The sequence below is a fragment of the Antechinus flavipes genome, chromosome 3 (genome assembly GCF_016432865.1).
Source record: "Antechinus flavipes isolate AdamAnt ecotype Samford, QLD, Australia chromosome 3, AdamAnt_v2, whole genome shotgun sequence".
Classification (NCBI taxonomy): domain Eukaryota; kingdom Metazoa; phylum Chordata; class Mammalia; order Dasyuromorphia; family Dasyuridae; genus Antechinus; species Antechinus flavipes.
Genome location: NC_067400.1, coordinates 299,141,914 through 299,164,141, shown reverse-complemented (window position 1 = coordinate 299,164,141; position 22,228 = coordinate 299,141,914). Strand labels below are relative to the sequence as shown.

The 22,228-nt window shown below is 33.0% G+C and overlaps 1 protein-coding gene across 10 annotated transcripts in view; it reads right to left on the bottom strand.

Annotated features, from left to right (window-relative positions):
• The window catches only part of BBX (BBX high mobility group box domain containing), a 358,834-nt gene that overhangs the window by 22,034 nt on the left and 314,572 nt on the right, over window positions 1-22,228 (bottom strand). For 9 of the 10 annotated variants that reach the window (XM_051985230.1, XM_051985235.1, XM_051985229.1 and 6 more), the window contains 2 exons: window positions 15,826-15,974; window positions 4,661-4,750 (listed from right to left, as the gene is read on the bottom strand). In XM_051985230.1, coding sequence (XP_051841190.1) covers window positions 4,661-4,750; window positions 15,826-15,974 — 239 coding nt within the window. The remainder of the gene's footprint in view (window positions 1-4,660; window positions 4,751-15,825; window positions 15,975-22,228) is intronic. The other variant, XM_051985239.1, reaches the window with a different exon arrangement.

The following is a 22,228-nucleotide window of genomic DNA, read 5'->3' as shown; positions in this document are numbered from 1 at the left end:
ATTGAATTAAAATGAAAGAATCTAGGGTAAAAAAAAGATTAGGTAAGGTGCTACAATAAGAAGCAAGGCTGTGCCTCACTTTTTATTTTAGTAAAGAAATGTAATTATAACTAAGAGAAACAAGGAGGGGAATACTGCACAGTGTGGAGAGTCTGTCCCTGCTTCAAGAACATTTGTGCTGAATTCTAGACTCCCAGACAAACTTGAAACAGTTAATTGGGGCAGGTCACAACTTCCCAATGTTCCAGACAACTCTTTAAAATCATAATACAAAACAGTAGGGGAAATGGCCTCACAGGGAATTCTTAGACCTGTGGTTCCCAACAATTTTTTTTCCTCAATTGCCTTTCAACAACAAAAATGGTTGTGAACCCCTTGAGTAATCTGTTATACTTCTCATAAGATTCTGTAATTATTTACTGGTAAAAGCACTATTAAAGTAGTTTTAGTATGAAACCTTTGGACTACTAAATAGGAACTATTACTCTCATGAGGGAAATCATGGACTGGTCAAAAACAAACAAATCAAACAAGTAAGAGTTACAAAGACACTGAGCTCCAAAAATGGAAGCTGTAAAAATCACTTGCTTTTCAGTCAAAGTAAGTAATATGACAGCCTTCTTAAAACACAAAATAATAATGCTTCATAATTCATATTTCTATTCCTTTAAGTCTCTTTTTAAACCAGTCCAAAGACATTTGATTTTTAGATGTACACATGCAGCAAATTAATTAGCCTAATTTAGATTTATAAGATCATGATAGGTAAGAGCAGAGAAATGTATAAAAATTTTGTTTAAATTTTAAAATTTCCAACTTTTTACTAAGTGCTAAGATTACTTTGAGAGAGGTGAATCAAGCTTGGATAGCAATCTGAATGATACAAAAAAGAGGTATAAAGAAAATTCAATAGAATCAAATTTTGAGCTGAAAAGGGATCTTAAAAGCCATCTAGACACATAGTCCTTAAACTTTTATTTTCATTATTTTTATGCTATTAAAAATTATTAAGGATCTGTTCAAAGGGTATTTGTTTATGTGAATTATACTTAAAGACATTTACCATTTTAGAAATAATAATTAATTTTGAATTATTATATAAACCCTCTGAAAGATTTCAGAGACTCCCAGGATTCTGTGGATCACATTTTGAGAATCACAGATCTAAACTAATTTTACATGTAAATAAACCAAGACCAAGAGAAATTGAATGAACTTGTCCAAAGGCACAATAGTTGTAAGTGGAAAAGCTGGGATTTCAACTCAGATTTCCAAACTTCCAAAGATAACACTTCACTTTAATATACTGTCCTTGAATGGATAACCAAAAGTCTCAGTTAAACCAATATTATTTTAAGCAACAGTTTTAAATTTCTTCTACCAGACAGCTAAGATTAGGAAGACTAATAAATATTGTATGGAGACAGATTTCAAATTTCACCTTCTAAATTCCCATAAGGTCTCCAGGAAAGTTTCTAAGAAGCAGTAAAATGACCAGAGAGAAGAAAAGGATCTAAGTAACCCACAAATTGTATACTTATCCCCTAAATAAAAATACCTAATGGTAAATACAGTCTAAAAAATTACAGTTAAATTAAATTGAAGTTGCTTTATTTATTTATTTGTTTATTTTTGGGACAAATCGGGAATCAATCAAAATCATTTACTTTTCATTGTACTGTTCTATACAAATTAGTAAGTAAAAATTAAAACTTATCAGTAAGAACAGCCTCATTAAAACTATTTTAGACCATTTTGAGACTTTCACAAAATCAATTTTGTGAAGATAACTCTTAGCAGAGAAGGCAGACCTCTTTCTGTTTGGTGCATAATATTGGATTTTTAACCTCATCGGGAGAGACACAGAAACCATTAAATCATAGAATGTTGGAGCTGAGCATGATTTTAGGGAGCACCAGGTTCAGCTTCTTCATTGATAGTTGATATTGCCTCTCTGTTCAGTGTTCCTTCTATCTATGTAATTACATATATATCATCATAAATATTATTTATATGAGATTGCTATTTTGCAAGTAAAATAATTTTAAAAAGAGACACATGATAGACAGGAACCTTATTTCCCAATGACAAAAACAAATGGTTTGTATTTTTAATGCTAACTGAAACACAAACACTTTTTGAAATAAATTTTTGGCCAATTTACACATTACTATTTTCAACACAGATGGCATGAAATGGTGAAAAAGAACTGGACTGACAGAACTATTGTTTGGCTTTACCATTAACTAACAATCTGACATCAGCAAGTCACTCTCTGGATCTCAGTTTTATCATCTGTAGAATGGGATTTTGAACTCTATAAGTTTCCTTTCAGTTCTATTTTATTTGCATAATTATATTTAGCAATTACAGGAAGCATCTTAAACAACCTTACAAAATAATATTGGTTTGGAAGTTTGGGAAATGGATATTAGGATGATTTCAAATATAATAATAGTATAATTAATTTTTAAAAAATTAAAAGTAAAAATGTGATCCATAGACCTGTTATTACATTTCCTTATATTACTAAAGCACAGTGTAAGTTTCATAATCTAGGAAGTGACAAGAACTGGAAACTGGATTAGGAAAATATTACATGTCTTCCAAGTTTATCAACTCCTATCAATATGTCATAATCTCTCTCTCTCTCTCTCTCTCTCTCTCTCTCTCACACACACACACACACACACACACACACACACACACACACACTAATCACTTCTATGCTATTCCAACTTTTTAAACATCACATTTCTCATCAATGTAAAAATTGTTATTATTATTATAGTGTAATCCTGTTAAAATAATTAAATCAAACATTACAACTGGGTTTCTTTTCTAAGTTTTTCCTTTCAAATTTATACATAGAAACCAGTTTTAGAAAATGAACTCAGGAATAACTAGCCACAAGACCATGCAACATGGATCAATTATAGTCTAATCATATTTATATTCACTGGACTATGGAATATGGAAATGTGCACTGTCTTTTATAACGTCAGTGAGCTGAATGGTGTCAAAGGTAAGTTATTTATTTGGCCATTTATTGACCTTTTCTAAAAATAATGAAGAAAGAAAAAAAAGAGAAAATAAAGCTTTAGCCTCAGAACGTGTGTGTGTTTATGATTCAGTCATAAAAACATTCATTAAAAATAGTTTTACTTCAATGACTGAAATATCAAAATAGCATTTACCAACTAAGAAAACAAAGTAATATTGGAAACAGATTCGGAATAATGGCAGATCAATTTCCTTAATTATAAATTAAGTGGCTAGGTCAAGGTCATGTAAGTAAATTGGTTAAAGAAACAAAGTTTAGTTTGGAGGGAAACAACATCTACTGAAATATTGTACATCACATTTTTCTACATGAAGAAAACAGTTTATTAGTGGACAAAATAAAATGAAGCAAAATTAGCTACATGTATATACAAATATACACATGCATGAATTGTATATAGATGCATACAACAAGGTCATTCAGATTAAAGCAACACAGAGCACTGAGTCACTTGAGTATAAAACAAAAACACAGCCAAGCACATATACAATGAAATATGAAAAAAGTATGTGTAGGGAGATAGCAGGAAGTGAAGGGAGGACTCATAAAATGCAACTTTCAATATAAGGGACTATACATGGGTCAGATGAGATGTTTGAATTAGAATTTAAGAGAAACAACAGAGTATAGTGGGGAAAGCACTAGTTTATGAATTAAATAAAAAAAAGAAACAACAAACCTGGGTTCTAATCCTGGTTCTCTCCCACCCACTGATCTACCACCATTTTGCTATATAAAACATGGGCAAATCATGTCATATCTATGAGACTCAGGTTTTCATCTTTAATTTAGGATAAAAGTATTTGACTCCCTTCTTCACAAGCTTTTCAAAGGAAAGTACTAAACAAATTGTAAAATATAATGAAAGAGTAGCTTAGTATGATTGTTATTAAAAGAAACAAAGATTTAACCAGAAAGTGAAATTAATCTTATGATGGGCCCAGAATTAATTAGGAACCCCACTTAACTGACTGAAACAGTGTCAGTGCTTTAAGGAGAGGAACCAGCCAATAGTAGTATTCTAGAAGGCTTACTTAATAAAATTTGGAGAAATTAGAAAGGGAGATTGGATCTATAACTAACCATGGAAATAAGTAAAGAATTGAAGTAAAAGGACGGTGAGAAAGGAGCACCCCCTGGCAAGGACTATGGAAGCCAGTGTTACATGAATACCACTTGTGACAACTGACAAAAGCTGAAAAAAATGAGGTTAAGAAAAAGAAATGATAAGGCATGGTTGAAAGCTCAAGAAGCTTTTTTAATTAAAAAAAATGACAACGTGATAATAGATGAAGTGAAAACCTGGGAGATGTGAAAGATATTTCAGGATCCACAAACATGTCCCTCCTCTTCCCTCCCTTCCCCTTTCCCCCCCAAAAAAAGGATTCAAATATTGGATGGCTGGAATTGTGGTGAAGGAAATCATCCTAACCATTCAACCTTAGACCTTGGAGAATATTTTTACATGAATGAGCCAGGAGTGATGAAGATGAAGCAAGCAAAAAAGGAAGGAAAAGGGAGGGGACTGTTGGTACAGAAGAATGTATTCAAAGAGGTGTCCAAGAAACCTTAATGGAGGATGGAATTCACCAGTACCTTTTTCCGGAACATTAGGCTTCTCCTTTTTGTGCTTATATTTGCTGACAATTTTGTGGAATAGGTTCTTTTTCTGAGACTGGAATGAACCTACAGACAATATTAATATAAATACATTTTTAATGAACAAGCTTTTATAAAACAGAGAAATATCTTGTGATCTCAAATGATTACCCCGAACCCCCCACTCAAATGGGCCCAATGAGACATCCTCTAGTGGAAAAACAGATAAAAAACTTTTTCTTCTTTGGACACAGAAGGAGGGAGAATGTTTCCATTAGGAATTTATTGGGAAGAGACTTTCTTTAAGGCTAGAACAGACTGGGTTTCCCCAAACAGAAACCACACAGGATGTAGGAAGTAGAATTACATCCCATAGCTTTTAAGAAAGCCTGTTAGTAATGCAAGGGCTTTATCCTGTAGTCTGAACAAAGATTCTGCTTGTAAGAACAAATAAAACATCACAAAGGAAAGAACAGTATGAGAGTAATCTTTCCTAGCTTGCTGAGGAATTATATTAAGATGACTTTTGGCTTTTCAGAGAAAGCAAGTTATCTTTTCAAGACATCTACTGACCTCATAATAACTGACAACTTTTCTTGCCTTTTAACTTATACTGAGGAAAAGGGGGGGGGGGGGAAGGGAGGCTTTTACAGAAAAGAATAATACCTGGAAAATCAAAATATTTTCCAGGTTATTCTTTTTGGGGGAGGGGCGAGAGTAGGAGGAAATTCCAGTAAAAATCTGTTTAGGGAATCTTTGCTCCATTAGAAAACAGAGAAGTGAACATTCCAAATACTAACCAGAAAAACCCACAGTAGAATTAGCCTCCCAATATTATTCACATTTTTTATAGCTTATTGAGGGCTATTGAGCTTCAGGGTATTCTGTTTTGTGTGTAGTGACCTTTATGTTACAGATGAAGTTGGCATTCCTGACTTATCAAACAGATTATTTTTCTCCATTTGTGGAGATATGACTGGTTAACAGACTGACAGATTAGAAATAGTCTGCATGCTTATTTTAAACAAGGTGAGTAAAGGAAAAGGTAGTGTGTCTGACAGTTGAATAAAGAGGAATGTTTCTCTAATACATGTCAGATCTCTATGCCATAGTCATAGTTGTATAGATGCAATCAATATACTGAACATCAAAGAATTTACTCAAGTAGATTTTATACTTTCTAGTACATTAAATTAGCTTGACAATCAGTTTAATATGGTACTGATGTAAAACCAGATTCCATGTCAGGGAAGGCAGAAGAAGACAAGAGTCTTAAAATCTCTCAAGATTTTTTGGATATTAATTACTTAACTACAAAAATAAATTTTAAAATATTCTATAGTAATTGTTTACAGAAAAGAGAAAGAAAATAAGTATTCAAATGCCTATTATGTGATAGGCACTTATATTAAGCACTTAATAGCTATTATCTCATTTGCCCCCACAAGAATATTGTGAAAGATATGCTATTGTGATATCCATTTTACAGTTGAGGAAACTGACTCAGACTAAATTTAAGTGACTTGCCCAGGGTCACATGGCTAGTATCTGAGGCTGGATTGGAGATTAAAGTCTTCTTGACTCCAAACTCAAGGCTGCAATCCACTTTCCCATCTAGTCTCCTTTAAATAAAGAAAATAATTTCTATGTTCATTATTATTTAGAACAAGAATCTTTAATCCTTTCTGTGTCAAGTACTCCCTTTAGCAAACTGGTGAAACCCATGGATTCCTCCTCAATATAATGTTTTTAAATGCATAAAATACAGTGAAGTCTCAATTAGTATTTAATAATGAATCCTGCGAAGTGGTTACATTATTTGAATTCATTGTCTATCTCTATTGGGCTGGAACAAACAATTATATTTTAAATAATTATACCTTTGAATGATTAAAGTTCAAATACATACAACCACTTTATAGTATTACAGACAGTTTTTGCTTTATGTAAATTTGCATTAAGAATTCTGAAGGGAATCTGAATGCTGACCCACAGCTGGGTGCTCTGCCACCACTATCACTGAAAATAAATTTAAACCATAGCCCCCATCCTCAAACCTCTCAAAAAACCCAAAACCCTTCAAGTGAAGCAAAAGAACTTATGTAGAAAGGCTCTGCTGTCCACTCTGAATTGGAGGCTTGTCTTGAGACCTGTAGCAACAGAAAGGTGACCTTTGCCAAACTTGGTCCATCTGTTTACATGTCCGCCCCTCTGTCTCCCTGAATATCTGTCTTCTCAGATCTCACGTCAGTTTCTGGTCCAGATATTCCTCCTCCTGTTCTTGCTCCTCTGTTCTTTCCTTCTAAGTGTCCTTAAACTATATGTCAGTCCCCCATTCCACTGGATGCTCCCTTTTTACCTACCGCTCTTCCCCACACCTGTAGGCAAATCTGCTTTACATGAAAAATCACTTGACTTAGTGATTCACTTACATAAAGCAAAAACTAACTATAATGGATATCTAGATATAAAGTATAAAAGATTACAGAGGAAACCAAGGATTAATGACTCCATGAAATCTACTTCTGGATCCACATCATGGATCTCTGATCTAGAGAGATCTATGAAGGGAAAAAACCAGCTCTAGAATAAAGATGCAGTGTATAAAAATAGGCACAAAAATCAAGTTATTTATAGAACAATAGGTCAAATAATGAAGAAAAGGTTGAAAGTCTAAAGATTTAGGAAAATGAGAATTCTAAATAGTACAATTTACCCAAGGATAATGCTAAAAATGGGACTTGTCAGTTTTCACACAAAAAAGATCATTCTCTGGGATTCTCTAAGTGGAAGAGGATTTTTGCAAACTTATTCATCACTAAATGACTACCTTTTTAACTTGCTCCATCTCTCCCCATCCCCCCTAGAAAAATAAATAAATAAACCTGTAATTGAAAACTGAAATGAGTTACACAGTTGAATGCAAACTGTAATGAAAGAACTTCAGAGCCAAGAAGTGATTTTTTGTTGTGTTTCAGTCATGTCCGACCTTTGTAACCCCATTTGGGATTTTCTTAGCAAACAAAGAAGTTAACAGTTATGTTTTCTGCACCACTGTGAAGATATACATCCTAAAGAATGTGAAATCAAGTTACAAACATTACATATAATTTACCAAAGCTTCCATTCCTCCCCCTTTTTTAATTGTTAGGTTTTTTTCACAACACAAAGTTGTTGGTCAGTCATTTCAGTTGTGTCCAGTTCTTCATGACCCAATCTGGCATTTTCTTGACTAAAATTGCTTGCCATTTCCTTCTCTAGATCATTTGCAGATGGGGAAACTGAAGTAAATAAGATTAAGTGACTTGCTCAGGGTCACATAGTAAATGTTTGAGGGTATGTTTGAACTCAGGTCTTTCTGACTGAGTTTGGTGGCTGATAAATTGTACCAGCTTGAGGTAGAGTGTTACACAGGTAATTGGAAGAGAACAGGAGGAAAATTTTAAGTCACTGGGGAAATACAGGAAAAGACAAATAAAAAAGTCTTTATTAAGGAATCATCCTGGGTCTGAGGAGCAGGAGTTTGTTATCATGAAATAATCATGCACCCTGTTTCTTCAATTTACCTTCAATATCATCAATATTCACTCTGCTATTCAAAATGAACATGTGAGAGAAATCCTACATCCTAAATCGAAGTTATTTCAAACTAAGGCTTAGTGAACAACTGGGACGCAACAATTCCATACATACACACACACACACACAAAATACATACACATACATATTGGAGTAATCATATACAGGACAGTGAGGTGGTGCCGTAGAGCAGAGAGTTCTGGGTTTTAAATAAGGAAGATCTGAGTTCAAATTTAGCCTCAGATATTGTCTAACTGTGAACCTGGGCAAGTCACTTAGCTCAGGTAAGAGCTCACCTGTAAAATGAGCTGGAGAAGGAAACAGTAAATCACTCTGGTATCTTTGCCAAGAAAATCTCAAAAATGAGCTCATGGAGAATGATACAAGACTGAAACAACTCAATTACAGGTTGTAAAAAATTGTAAAGTACTTAGCACGGTACACATGTGAACTCTGGCTATTATTATCATCATCTAGTAAATTACAAACTTCTCAGAGATTTAGACAGTATCTTTTTTATCCCTGGATTCCTCTTCCCCTGACCCTCAGCACCATAAGTCCTTAATGTTTACTGAGTATATAATTTGTGAGTTTTGGCAATAGTATCTATTCTGTCCTCTGCAATCTAAGAAGATGCCAGGTATTCTCTTGAACTATCTTTCCAACCATCATGCATTCAGAATAAATTACATAAAGGCAAGAAAGACTAGATAGAAACACACCATCCTTATTTTCCTATTTACTAAAAGGACACGGTCATAAAACACCTGCCAAGAGTGTAGCAGTTAATGGCTTCATAAAAACAGAGTAAACATAATCTTTCTAACTAAGGTATAACAAATGTTCCATGAATGTTCTACACTTTTAGGAAAAAGACAGATGATTAGTAAATAAAAAGTGATGATACTTGGCAGTTAGTGAAATGATGACCAAAAAAACAAAACCCCACAAAAACTTAATAATAATAATAATAAACTAGTCGGCTAAATTACTCCAAGAGTTAAAAATATAGGAGAGTGAACAATTCCTTACCACCTATTTTTTTTTTTCTGACACATCACAGTCAAAGGATCTATTTTATAGGTTATAAGGGTCATTCACTCAAAAATAAAAAAGAGCCAGGGTCACTGGTAGGAGGCACCTCCCACCTATTCTCTAGTAGAACAAAGTGATCCTAAATCCTCTAAGTCAATTAATGAAATGCAAAAGAACAGTGGGTATCCAGAGCAATAGAATTGTGCTTTTCCAGGTAGGCTTTTCCCCCTGCTCCCACCCTGCATTATCATTGGGAAAGCAGTGCTATGTTTTAGTTAATGCTACTCAGCTAAGGGCAATTTTTAGCACTTTCTTTTTCCCATGAAGAGTTCGTAGGAAACTGTAACATGGGCCTTAAGTAAGTATATACATTACTCAGAAGCATACAGAATAGCATTTTCAAGAAAGGAAATTGAAGCATTTATAACAATTAATAATTCCAGGACTTAGGTATAAAAAAATTCTATATACAGATACATCATTCCTTCTCCATCTTCCTCCCACAAGACACCGGCATCATTAGCAACTGTCATTAATTTCATGCTCATACATATTCCTATAGGGATGGGAAATGGCAGCCAGAGCAGAATTAATGGAGCCAGAAGAAAGCAACAGGTGGGCTTCCAGGTACTGAAAGGGAGCAGACCTTTGGGGAATGCAAGGTAATAAGTAGATTATTATGAACTGAAAAACATATTATCATAATCTAACTTGCTTAAATTCAGGCTTTTTATTATTTTATGCTTAAGAATAAAAGCCAGTTTTTAAAAAAAGCTTTTCTAAATGTGAACTTTTGATCTTTAATTCTATATATTAAAATGGTGGCCAATTAATATTTCCACATAGCTCTAAAGAGTCATAAAGTTTCTCTAGGGACTGCATTTAAGTCACAACAAACACAGATTTTCTCCTGAGGATGTTACAAAAACAGGCTTTTGGATTTTTTTTTTTAAAGTGGCTCTCCAGGGAATGTGGTGGATATAAAAGAATATTTTGTAGGTATATGTTACAGCTGCACCCTAGGACTACAGATTAGGAGGGGAAAACCAAAGCCATTCCATAAACTAAGAGGAAAGAAAAGGTGGTATTATCATGAATGTAGGAGATTTTCCAGAAGCATTAGCTTTTTAAGGGATTACATAAAAACACACATATTTGGTATTTGGAGTAACAAAAATTAGTAACAATATCAATGAATTAGCATTCTGTGGTAATTTGGAAGGCTTCCAGGTAGGTGAACTAATTGGGCTTTGCTTTTTTATTACTCCAGTTGGAAATAAATATGTTAGGCAGAGTTGTAATGATGAAATAGTTTTGAACGCAGAAATATAATTTTATGATTCTAAGTGACAAAAAGATTAGAGGTCTTGTTCTTTGCTCACTTTCCCACTTTTTTGATGGATGCAGAGGGAAATAATGATATGGGTCCAGTAAAATAATGAATACCTCTGGGATAGGTGTATTGTCAGTTGCTTTTGACTTCTGTAATGGTAGATATGCTGCTCTAGTATCAGACCATTGACAGATGAGACTGTGCTGAGTCCAATTAAGGCAGAATGAAGAGGTGGTTCCATTCTTGCTTAGTTCTCTGGCTTTTCTAAGGAGTCTGAAAATATCTTTCGTATGAATTGCAAGGAATTCCACTCTGGATTGGGGTTGTTAACAAATCATAGAAGTCTGGTTTTTACACTAGAACAATATGAAAGTGGATTTGTATGCCTCTAGCATTATATATGGATGTGCACAGACTGGATTGTATAAGTCAAGAGAGGTGGTCACAACTGCCTAATAATCAGGTTGATTTTTGCAAGCATTGAAATTCATATTTAGAGAAAGAAAGGGTTTCCCTGAATATGACATGTTCTAAATTTACCATAATTCTAAAAGACATGATGTGCTCATTTCCTAATCTGTTAGCCCAACTACCTCCTATTTCTCTCATTTCATTTTCCAGTTCTTTCCTTTTTTCTTCTCTTGCATTTAGTTTTAGTCTTGAAATATAAATGCATCAAAGCCACAAATGTGGATTAATATGGTGAGAGAACGGGGAAGACAAAAAACAAAACAAAAAAACCTAAAAGTAGGCTGGACTAAAGTCAAAATATGAACAGACAGATGAGATGAAAAAGGAGAAAGAGAGAGAACAGAACCAAAAGATCTATAATGATAATTTAAATAAATTCTCTCTACTGAAGTGGAAGCTTACTCACTTTAAATGACAAATCATAAAGAACTTTGATTCAGATATATTTGAAAGTCTGAGTTAATATATCATAATTTATAGTTACACTTAAATATAGACTTGTAGTAAAAACGAACATGTTTTAAAAGTAAATACATGAACATGTAGAAAACACAAATTTAAAAACTAAGGAAATAAGATTAAGTGATTGTCTTGCATATTTGTTAGCTATAGGCTTCTTCCAAGTCAACAACTTGACATATATCTATCTATTAATTGCCTGTTATGTACTTAAGTCCATATTGTCTACTATGTGCTAATCCTGGGAATACATGGAACAGTTAAATTGCTGCAAGTTGTTTAAAAAGAAAAAATTTTAATTGGTACTTAGGGCCATATTTTTCTTCTAATTACATCATAAAACTGAAAAAATAAAAACATTTTAAGTGTTATATTTTATTATATTAAAGTAAATATGAAATAATTAAAATGTTTCATTATTAATTTTATTATAAATATTCTATCATAAATTTTATATTAGTAAAAATATTTTTAAAAATTTAAGAGAGAAAAAGGAGACAATTCATTCCTACTTCTGTGCCTACTTTTTCTTGACAGCTGAGAGACATCACTAGCCATTTCATTCACTTGTTCAGACTAAGAACACTGAGCCTAATCATAAAAAAGCATTAAAGAGGTTTATAGAGACCTCTGAGTAGATAATGTCTAGAAAAGAGATAGGACTGCCTCTAATCTCTCAAGTGGTCTATCTCTTTCACTTTTAGCTGCCACATAGTTCAGTGAGAAAACTGGATTGTTAATCACTGGCTAAAAGAATCTAAGTATTTGGAATGTTTTTTGGCAGAGTTCATTCTACCATAATACAGGATCTACAATGGGAGAGATTGATTACCTGGAGTGCTACATGCCAGTGAGAATGCTGGAACTCAGCAGCAGGTTCTACTAAATATGCAAGTTTAACAATAAAAATTCCACAAGTTTGGATCTAAAATAATAATTGTAGAATGATTTCTCTAGGCAGTATGGTAAAATATATTATTAGCTACACTAGGAACTAAGATGACATGGAGTTCAAGTTGTTTCTGATATATGCTAGTTGTGTGACCTTAGGTAACAAGTACCAAGCCTTCAGAGCTTGTTATTTCAGAGCTCCAAGACCATAACCTGCAGAGATAATACCAGCATGCAATAGGTAGGAGAGGGAGTTTTGTCCTTAGCAGTACTCCTTTGTCAATGAAATAAAGGGTGCAGTCCCTATTCCTTATGCTTATTAAAAAAATTCTACATAATTCACAATATTAGTTTAGCTTCTTATATAGAACTGTAATACAAACATATACAATAATATAATTCTTATATAGAATTATAATACAATGATAATATAATAAACATTAAATAAAAACAGGAACAAGGGGACACATGAACAGAATGCTTGGATTCACAGCATCTTAGGTGGCACAGTGGATAGAGTACCAGAGTTGAGTTTAAATCCGGCCTGAGACACTTAGTGGCTGTACGATCCTGGGCAAGTAATTTAACCCTGTTTCCCTCAATTTCCTCATCTGTAAATGAGCTGGAGAAGGAAAAAGCAAATCACTGTAGTATCTTTGCCAAGAAAACCCCAAATGGGGCCATAAAGTGTTGGACATGACTGAAATGATTGAACAACAAAAATTCTAGGGATATTTTATTTTCCAAAAAAGTGAAGTGTTCAGACCCCATAAAACAAACCCTCTCTGTCTAAACATCCCCCTGTACTAAAGAGCAGCTGATTATGGAGCAGCTGGTATAGTAATTCCATTAATAACTTGTAGACTAGTATACTAGCGTTATGTTGGCATCCTAATATCAAATTATAATCAGTCACAAGCACATCTCTATAATTAGTTTGCTAAGTAGAGCTTATATTATTTAATTTCTTCTTTACCAAAAAAAACTTTTTCTTTCCTTAATCTGAGTAAGAATAAACTGCAAAGAGAGAAACAATTATGAAAATTTTAGAGGAAATCTAAACTTGTGTTATACACAAGAATATCTTATGATATGTGATTTGGAAACATAATGTTTCAAAGCAAAGAAGGAATAAGAAAATAGTGTACTATGAAGTATCATTCATTAAGAATAAAAAAGTTAATATAATACAACTTTTCCTGGCATATGAAAACAATAGAATATAGACAACCAAGTCCCCAAAGAGGATTTTATATAAAATATTAGAAAACAAATCCCAACTAAGAGATGGGCATGGTATATATTCTATAAATATAAGGCCAAACAAAAACTCTAAACCTCTCATGCTATATTTCATTCACCAACTTTAAAGCACTGTGCTATCTCAAATGAGGATAATACATTCTATATAACAATAATTTAAAAATTATTTTTACTTGTGTGAAAGTTGCTAATTCCAAATCTAAAAATAATTGGGGCTAAAAAAAAACTCACAAAATCATCTAGTCTTGCCTGTTGGATCATTCTTTCCTATTCTACAACATTTATAGAGAAGAAGCACAATTTCCCTTGGTAACCCCATTATCATACATAACTATCCATCTGTTAAAAGTTTTTCTTTATACCCAATGTAGACTTCTTGGGTGACCTAGTTCCAAGTTTGCTTCATTTATCTAAATCAAATGTTACAGAGGCAACCTTAATGTATACACCAGCAATTCTTTTAGTTTTTTTATTCACAAACTTCACCTTTATTAATTAGGTGAGGAATCTGGATCAATTCTTGCCTTTCACTACTCAAATAATAATTTTAACTTCCTCCTCCCCAATCCTGTCCACAATCATGAAAACCCAGATATTTAAGGCCATTCAAGTCTTTTTTTTAAAGTTTGATAACTTTAACATTAATTTGAATTTAATTTTATCATTAGCCCATTTTTTATCCCCATAAGATTTCTTCAGGTCTTTGGAGTAAGGATTAATAAAAGAAATTATATTTTGTAGGGGAAAGAAACTAGTTTTTCTTTACTCTTTCCAGATTTTCCAAACCTATGTTTTCAAAATTACAGGAAAAAGAAAGAAAAAATACATTTAAGATGAAGATGAGATCATGTAAAAAGTGAGGACTACTCTTCTATGATTTAGACTGACAACAGCAATGATTTTATGACAGACTTTCAGTTAATTTCACGAAAATTAGTATACACCTTAGTATACAGAGCCAGATGTTGAAGAACTAAGGAAGCTTTATGATGTTTTACTGATTTACTAGTATTTTGATCTTCAGAGATTAGTGTTCCTCCTGTTCAAATTAGTCCACTCTACTAAGTTCACCTTAAGGGGAAAAAAAAATCTAAGTTTTATCAAGTTTTGAGTGAAAACATTTCTAGAGGAAAGTAAGACATGTTTTTCTAACTTAGCCCACACCTGGAAATGTGTACTATGATGCAGCAAAGAGTAGTGATTCATCAGAGAGAAGAACTGTATTCAAATTCTGGTCTGACATTTATTAGCTATGATTCAATGAACAAGTTATGTGATTTTTCTAAGCAATGAACCTGCATTCATAAAGTGAGGGCAATAAGATTCACTCTACCTCACATTGTTATTGGAAGAAAATTATTCTCCAGCATATAAACTGTTTAATTTAATAACTTAAAATACACTCCTGATCTTATTACACAGAAGTAATTTGGTACAAGTGAGTATTAGGATTCTCTGTACATAAAACTGATAGATTTTTAAATTTAGCATTTTCTGATAAAGATAAGGAAGAAATTTACTTCCTTAAGTAGAAAAGGGTAAAATAAAAAGATTTTTCTCAAATTACAAAGCTAATACAATAGCTGAGTCAACATACTTGGAACTTTAATGTAATATTCAATTGATCAATGTTGCCAGTATGAGATTGCTTCTATTCATTTGACAGACATAATTACCAGAGTAATAAATCTCTTGTTTTATAGTTTCAGTTAATCTTATATAGGTATTAACTCACATAGCTGTGACTTATGTGCAGCAGAAAAATGCTATTCAAGCAGCAGTTTCTGCTGCAGAAAGCCTCAATACTAAGAAAGTAAGGCTAATCTCAGAGTTGGGATGTTAGAGAATTTATATAAACTGTGATTTGAAAATAAAGTCTTGAATGCATCTTTGATTGAAAGATTGGAAAGAAAAAAAAAAACCCACATAACAGCTACAACAATAGAGAGAAACAAGGAAAAACCTTTAGAAAAGAATAAAATGGAGAACAACTTGGAAAATGATCAACAAGATGAACAATCTCCCTGTCTCACTTCTAACTCCAGCATTATGTGAGTCAAGAAGGCAGGATTTCAGAAGACAATTTATTACAGAGTCTGACAGTGCTGCAGAAAACTATAGCACATCTAACCTTTGCTGGTTTTAGTCTGTTCTGATGAAACATTTCCAGTCTTCTTCTTTTTTCTTGGAACAGATACACTTTTCCGGTCAAATGTGACAGGACTGTATTGAGGGAGGCTATTGAATTTTTTTTCAAATTCTTCTTCCAGCTTTGCTAAGCTAATGGAAGGGGAAGAAAAAAATCAAACAGCATGTGAAGCACATGGTTTCAAATAAATAGAGGAAAATATGTTAACAAATATATCATTTGAAAGAAGTAGAGAATCTTTTTGTGACACTGGGAATAAAAATACTATCAGTGGATTTTAGATAGGAAAAAAAATGCAATATGAGAGGAATATATTTTGCTCAGAATGTTTACCAATAACACTTTTGGGGGAAATATTCATGACAGACAATTTAAATGTGTATTGAAACATTTTAAAGTCTAAAATATTATACTATGAAAATCCTAATATATTATTGATTTTTAAAAATCTTTTAAAGGATGGGGGAGGGGTTGAAAGGAGGGAGAGAATTTGGAATTTTAAAATTTTTAAAAGAGACTGAATTACTCTGCCTTCCTTCTCTTGATTAACTCTAATTTATCCCATATATATCTTGTTTGTACATAGTTATTTGCATATTGTCTCCTCTGCTAGACTGAGCTCTTCAAGAGTAATGATTGCTTTTGGCTTTAACTTCATTTCCCAAGTGCCTAACATATCATAGGTGCTTTAATAGATGCTTCTTAGATTACTCAGGTTACCTAAATTACTCAGGTAACACACAGGTGATTTTTAAATTTTCATTTAAAAATATATCTTTTGATATCTTTTGTCTTTAACAAAGGGAAACTTTTTTGAAAAATTATGGCTAGGGTATACTGACGCTACAGACCTACAGCACCAAAAGGTCATGTTCTCTATAAGTACTTGCCTTTTATAACTAGTACACTGTTACTGTTTAGTCACTTTTCAATCATGTCCAACTGTGTGACTCCATTTGGGGATTTCTTGGCAAAGAAACTGGAATGGTTTAAATTTTCTTCTCCAGCACATTTTACAGATGAGGAAACTGAGGCAAACAGGGTAAAGTGACTTGCTCAGAGCTATTAAGTATCTGAAGCTAGATTTTAACTCAGGTTTTTTTTTACTCCAAGCCTGATACTCTATTCACTGCATAACCTAGCTGCCCAAATTGTGTGTGTGTGTGTGTGTGTGTGTGTGTGTGTGTGTATAACATATATGCGAGCAATTTTACATCAGTAGGCTTTGAAATATAATGCTTTTGTGTCTTGTGAGGAAAAAAGAAATTAATTTTGAAAATAAGAACAAAAAACTTTAAAGAGCTAGCAAAAAAAGGACCTAGACTTTCAAAAGGTCAATTTGTTTTAAAAAGTATTATTAAGAGAAGCAAGGTAACTTTACCCGATGACCTTCAGAAATACTGCATCAATAGTTGGGAGGTCCTCTTATTGATTCTGACATATTCAATGTATTTGGTAATTCTATTGTGCCCACAATATCACTGCTTGCTGATGGCTTTAAATCTGATGAAATTTAACTCAAAGGCAGCCTGCGCAGATAGAGAGACTACCAGAGAAACATTATGTTTGATACTGTGAGGTTGCAACAATCCATGAAACAGTTTGATAAAGGGAAAATAAAATTCTGCAGCAAACAGAACAATTTCTCCAACTACTAGATTACAACCTACAACATTTTTTGCTCATCAGGAGGAAAGGGTATATGTGATTTAAGGCTATGGATATGAGTATCTTTTGGGGTTTCTGACTCAAGGATCTCCTTGATACCCTGTTGGCAATTTTCATGGAATGCAGGATTAAGGAACTTTTTCTCTGCCAAGGGCCATTTAGCTATATTTATAACATTCATGGGCCACACAAAATTACCAACGCATAGAACTCAAGCAGTAGGAAGTTGTTGTACCTTATCTTCAGCTCCTCATCACCTCTAGATGCCTTTGCAAATGATTTTGAGAGCATTGTATGGGCTATAGGCTGGAGGTTCCCCACCCTTGATGCAGTAGAACAATAATTACAATCGAAAATCTCTGGTTAAAGCGTTTGAATGGGAGGGGCCTGTGAGTATCACAAAGGTATCAGAGATTGACCAGGTTAGGGAAGAATTCCTTCCAGTCCAAGATCCTTAAGCCTGTACTCCAGTGTTAACCTAAATTATTAGGAGTCTTGTTGCAGCTTGTTTGGCAGGCAAGGAGGAAGAACTGCATCCTTGTGCCTAAAATATCCTCTTTTCAGCCTCTCCTTAACTTGAGAGGAAGTGCTGCTCTTAGGTAAGTGAAATGAGGGGAGAATTCAACAGTTATCTCTGCTACTAACCTATTGTATGATCACAGACAATTGATTCCCCCTCTTTTCCTACAGTTTGCTCATCTACAGAGTGAAAGAAATGGACTAAATCAGGTTTTGTTTTGTTTTTTTTAACTTTGGACCCATGAACTTGTTTTTCAAAGTATTTTGATAATTGAAACAAATTATCCATAAAATATTGAAACTAGAAGAGACCTTAGCAAGATAATCTAATAATTCTAGGTATGACTGGTTTCTTTTGTAACCCTATGTATTTTATTTTTATGTTTTTAAATAAATATTATGAAAAGAGATCCATAATACACAAAAAGGTTAAGAATCTATGGATTAGATTATCTCTCTAAGCTCTCTTCTGGTTTCAATATCTTATGAGAAATTGCTTTAGTTTAAAAATGATCTCCATTTTGGAGGAATGGAACCATATGAGAAGTCACAATCCAATAAAAAAGGAAGGTGGAAACACTATTAACTAAATTCAAGGGAAGCAGCATAGAAAAAGGTTATTATATATTGTGGGTGACTTTTTTTCTAGGTTAAGAATGAATGTTAAGCCTAATGGAAATCAGCTTTTCATCTGAATGATGTACAAAAGCTACCTGCAGGTAATAAGGCTTAAAAATGTTTTCAGAAGTTAAATGTATAAAAGAGGGATATAATTAGGAAGACTTAGTGATGGATGTGTATGTGTGTGTGTGCATGCGTGTGTCTGTATGTAAGAGAGAAGAAGGTAAGTGGATTTCTGTTTTCTTTGCAGCAGTTTGTCAAGTTAGAATTGAAGTGAGAAAGTATATGGATGAATAATTTCCTGAGCTTAAAGGTTAAAATGTTCATATATAATTCTCAGGGAATGATATCTGTTACCATTTCTCACAACTCAAAGTGGACAAATTCTAAACTAGGAAGTGCTAAACAATTCCAACTGTCAAATTCTACCCAAAAGGAAAAAAAAAAAAAGAAATGAAACCTATTCTTGATTTAAGTATGGAGATGAAAAATTTGTCATTAATATACATATGGGCATGAGATCCTTAAAAACAGAGTAAAGTCATAAATTAATCTTTTTTTTTTTTGAGTCAAATTTCCACTAGAAAATTCATTTTTTCCTGGGCCCTAAAAATGCTTAATTAAAGTATCTCTATTTGTTGTTGTGTCCTTAAATGAGTACAAGTGAACTTTCTGGTTGTAAGTAAATTACTACTTTTCTAGTAATTCACTGCTAAATAATATCTAAAACTTTACATGTATCTTTCTTTAGCATAGAGTACTATATAGAAGTGGTAGATATCTAAAAAGGCAAATGACTTTGACTCAAAGCACTCAGTTTTTTTCTTTCTTGGTAACATTACATTTAACAATGCCTTTGGGTCAGGAGTAATGAGAAAATGTCAATGGTACTGTTTTAAATGTGATGGTTAATCTAATTAGACTTAGTTTGGTTTTAAAAAAAAATAAGCGGAATGAAATAAATTATCTGAACCTTTAGAAACCATTATTTAAAATAATTTCTTCTCTTTTTATTTTATGATAAAATACAGCCTTGGTGAAGAGCTTAAGATACATTCTTGCAAAGGATCAGTTGAAAGGACTGAATTGTTTTGCCTGGAGAAGTATTTGAAAGGTTGTCATATGGGAGTGGGATTAGACTTATTGTAAGCCCCACAGGGAAGATCTAGCACTAGTGGGTAGAAGCTGCAAAGAGAAAATTTCAGACTTGATATAAGGAAAAGCTCCCTAATAACTAGCCTAGCTATTCAAATGTGGAAAGGACAACCACAAAGGGTAATGGATTCTCCCTGAGAGAATGTCTTCCAGGAAAGGCTGGGATGATGACTTGGTCAGGTATGCTTTATGTAGAGGGAATTTTTATTCAGGTATGGATTGGAGTACAAAGCCTTTGAGATTCTGTGATTAAATGTAACCTAAGACTGAGACTTTACAGTACTAAACATATCTCATTCTTTCAACAACATAAAGTGTATTTACTTTTAAATATGCTCAATACATTGCAGTGACTGCATAAAATGAACATGCATGCAAACATATTGATAAAGGGTTCTACCACTTAGTGGTATGCACAAAAAAAGGCCCCTCATTTTTATTCAATTTGTTCTCTTCCAATTGGACTCTTGAGAAATCTCTAAGGATTTCTGGCAGCAGTACAACTGAATAGGCGGATTTCTTTTCTTACCACCGTGGACAAAGTAGCGTGACACCGCTAATTTAATAACTCAATTTCTCTTCATGGCCCCAGGAATTGCTTCTGTATGGCTCTAGCATTATAATTTGAACAATTCTTAATTATTTTTACCTTGATTTAATATTACTATCTCATATCATATTTTGTAAAAGGAAGCTCCCCCTTAACACTGAAAAAAAAATCAACCAACTTTTGTTCCTTTGTTCATTTTAGAGTAAAGAAATGTTTAAAATAAAATAAAGGCAGATGAAGGAGTAATTTTAATTTCTTTTTCCTGTTCGTGTAGTTGTTTACTCATACAGCAGAATGACATGGATTTATCTACTAGATTAAATTCTGATGGCTATTTTCCTTCATTATATTTCATATCAGCCTAGAATTTTAAAGCTCCAATTGAATTTAAGAGATATTTTGGTCTAAATTATTCCTTTTATGCATGAGATAACCTGATTGCCGTGTTTTTGCCTTGTTTTGTATACCTAGTGCTTAGCACAAAGCCGAGCACAGAGCACTTAAAAAAAAATTATTTTTGATTGACTATCATCTGACTTCAAAGATGACAAAGCCTTCAAGATAATACAGTCAGTCAGTGGCAAATAAGGATTAGAATCTATGTCTCCTAATCAGGGCTCCATCAGCTATACTACTAGTTTATTGCTCTTGTATTCTTAAAACCCTCTTTTGGTACCCAAGCACTAAAATGAATCATTCTTTAAAATATATAATGATAACAATGTTTTGTAGAAATATACAGTATGGTTGAAAGACTGCCAACTACAGAGCTCTGATCAATGTGGTGATCCACCATGATTCCAGAACACTAATAGTAAAGCATTTCTCCTTTTTGCAGAGATGTGATTACCTGGAGGTATGAGATGAAGTATACATTTTTTAGATATGGCCAATGATGTGTTTTGTTTGATTAAGTATGTTACAAGGGAAGACTCCATTGATAGTAATGGTGGGAAATAAAATAATTTTTTAAAAGGTTATCAAGAAAACATTAAAAAAAAAAAAAGCATATGATGTTGAGTGCCATTTGTGCTATGTGCCTTCTCTGCCTAAAGTAATGATTCTCGAATCTAGTATTATGAATACTTAATACTAAAACATATTTGGAATCAGAGAATTTGTATCCAAATTTCACTCTTGACACTGTCTACCTCTGAGTCTTTGGGCAATTTACTTAAATTTTTCTGGGCCCCAGTTTCCTTACCTGTAAAATGGGATTGGAAAAGAAAGAAGAGTGTTGGCTGGTGATATCCAACGTCCCTTACAGCTGTAAATCTATAATAATCTAATATCACTAATTATATTTAAATGAAGCACAAGACATTTCAGTTTCTTTATACCGATCCCCTATTGTACGAGATTTAAACATAAATCACTTAACTTCTAAAAGACCGTTTCCTCAACTGTTTAAAAAAAAAAAAAAAAGAGTTGTGAAACTCAAATAAAAAAATGGATTGAAACTACTTTACAAACTTTAAAACACTACATAATATCTATTATTGTCATTATCATCTCATAGTGGGTACTGAATTTTCAAAAAAAAGTAAAAGCAAAAAAATATTTTAATTGAGTTTAATTAACAAAAGTAAATGTAATTAGGCAGTAGATGATGGAGAACTTCTATACCTGATCAAGAGAAATTATAGCTCTCAGCACAGAAAATAATAGTTATTGCCTCTACCTTATAAATAGCCTTGATTTGTTTTTGGTTTTGTTTTTTTTGCCTATGCCTTGGTGGAAAAGTGGATGAGATCTAAATTAACTTAAAAATTCTTCTATTTTAGAGAATTGTATTTGACCAAGTAAATACTTATAATAATAACTACTATAAGATTATATATGTATATATTTATAATATATTAAAGGTATTTT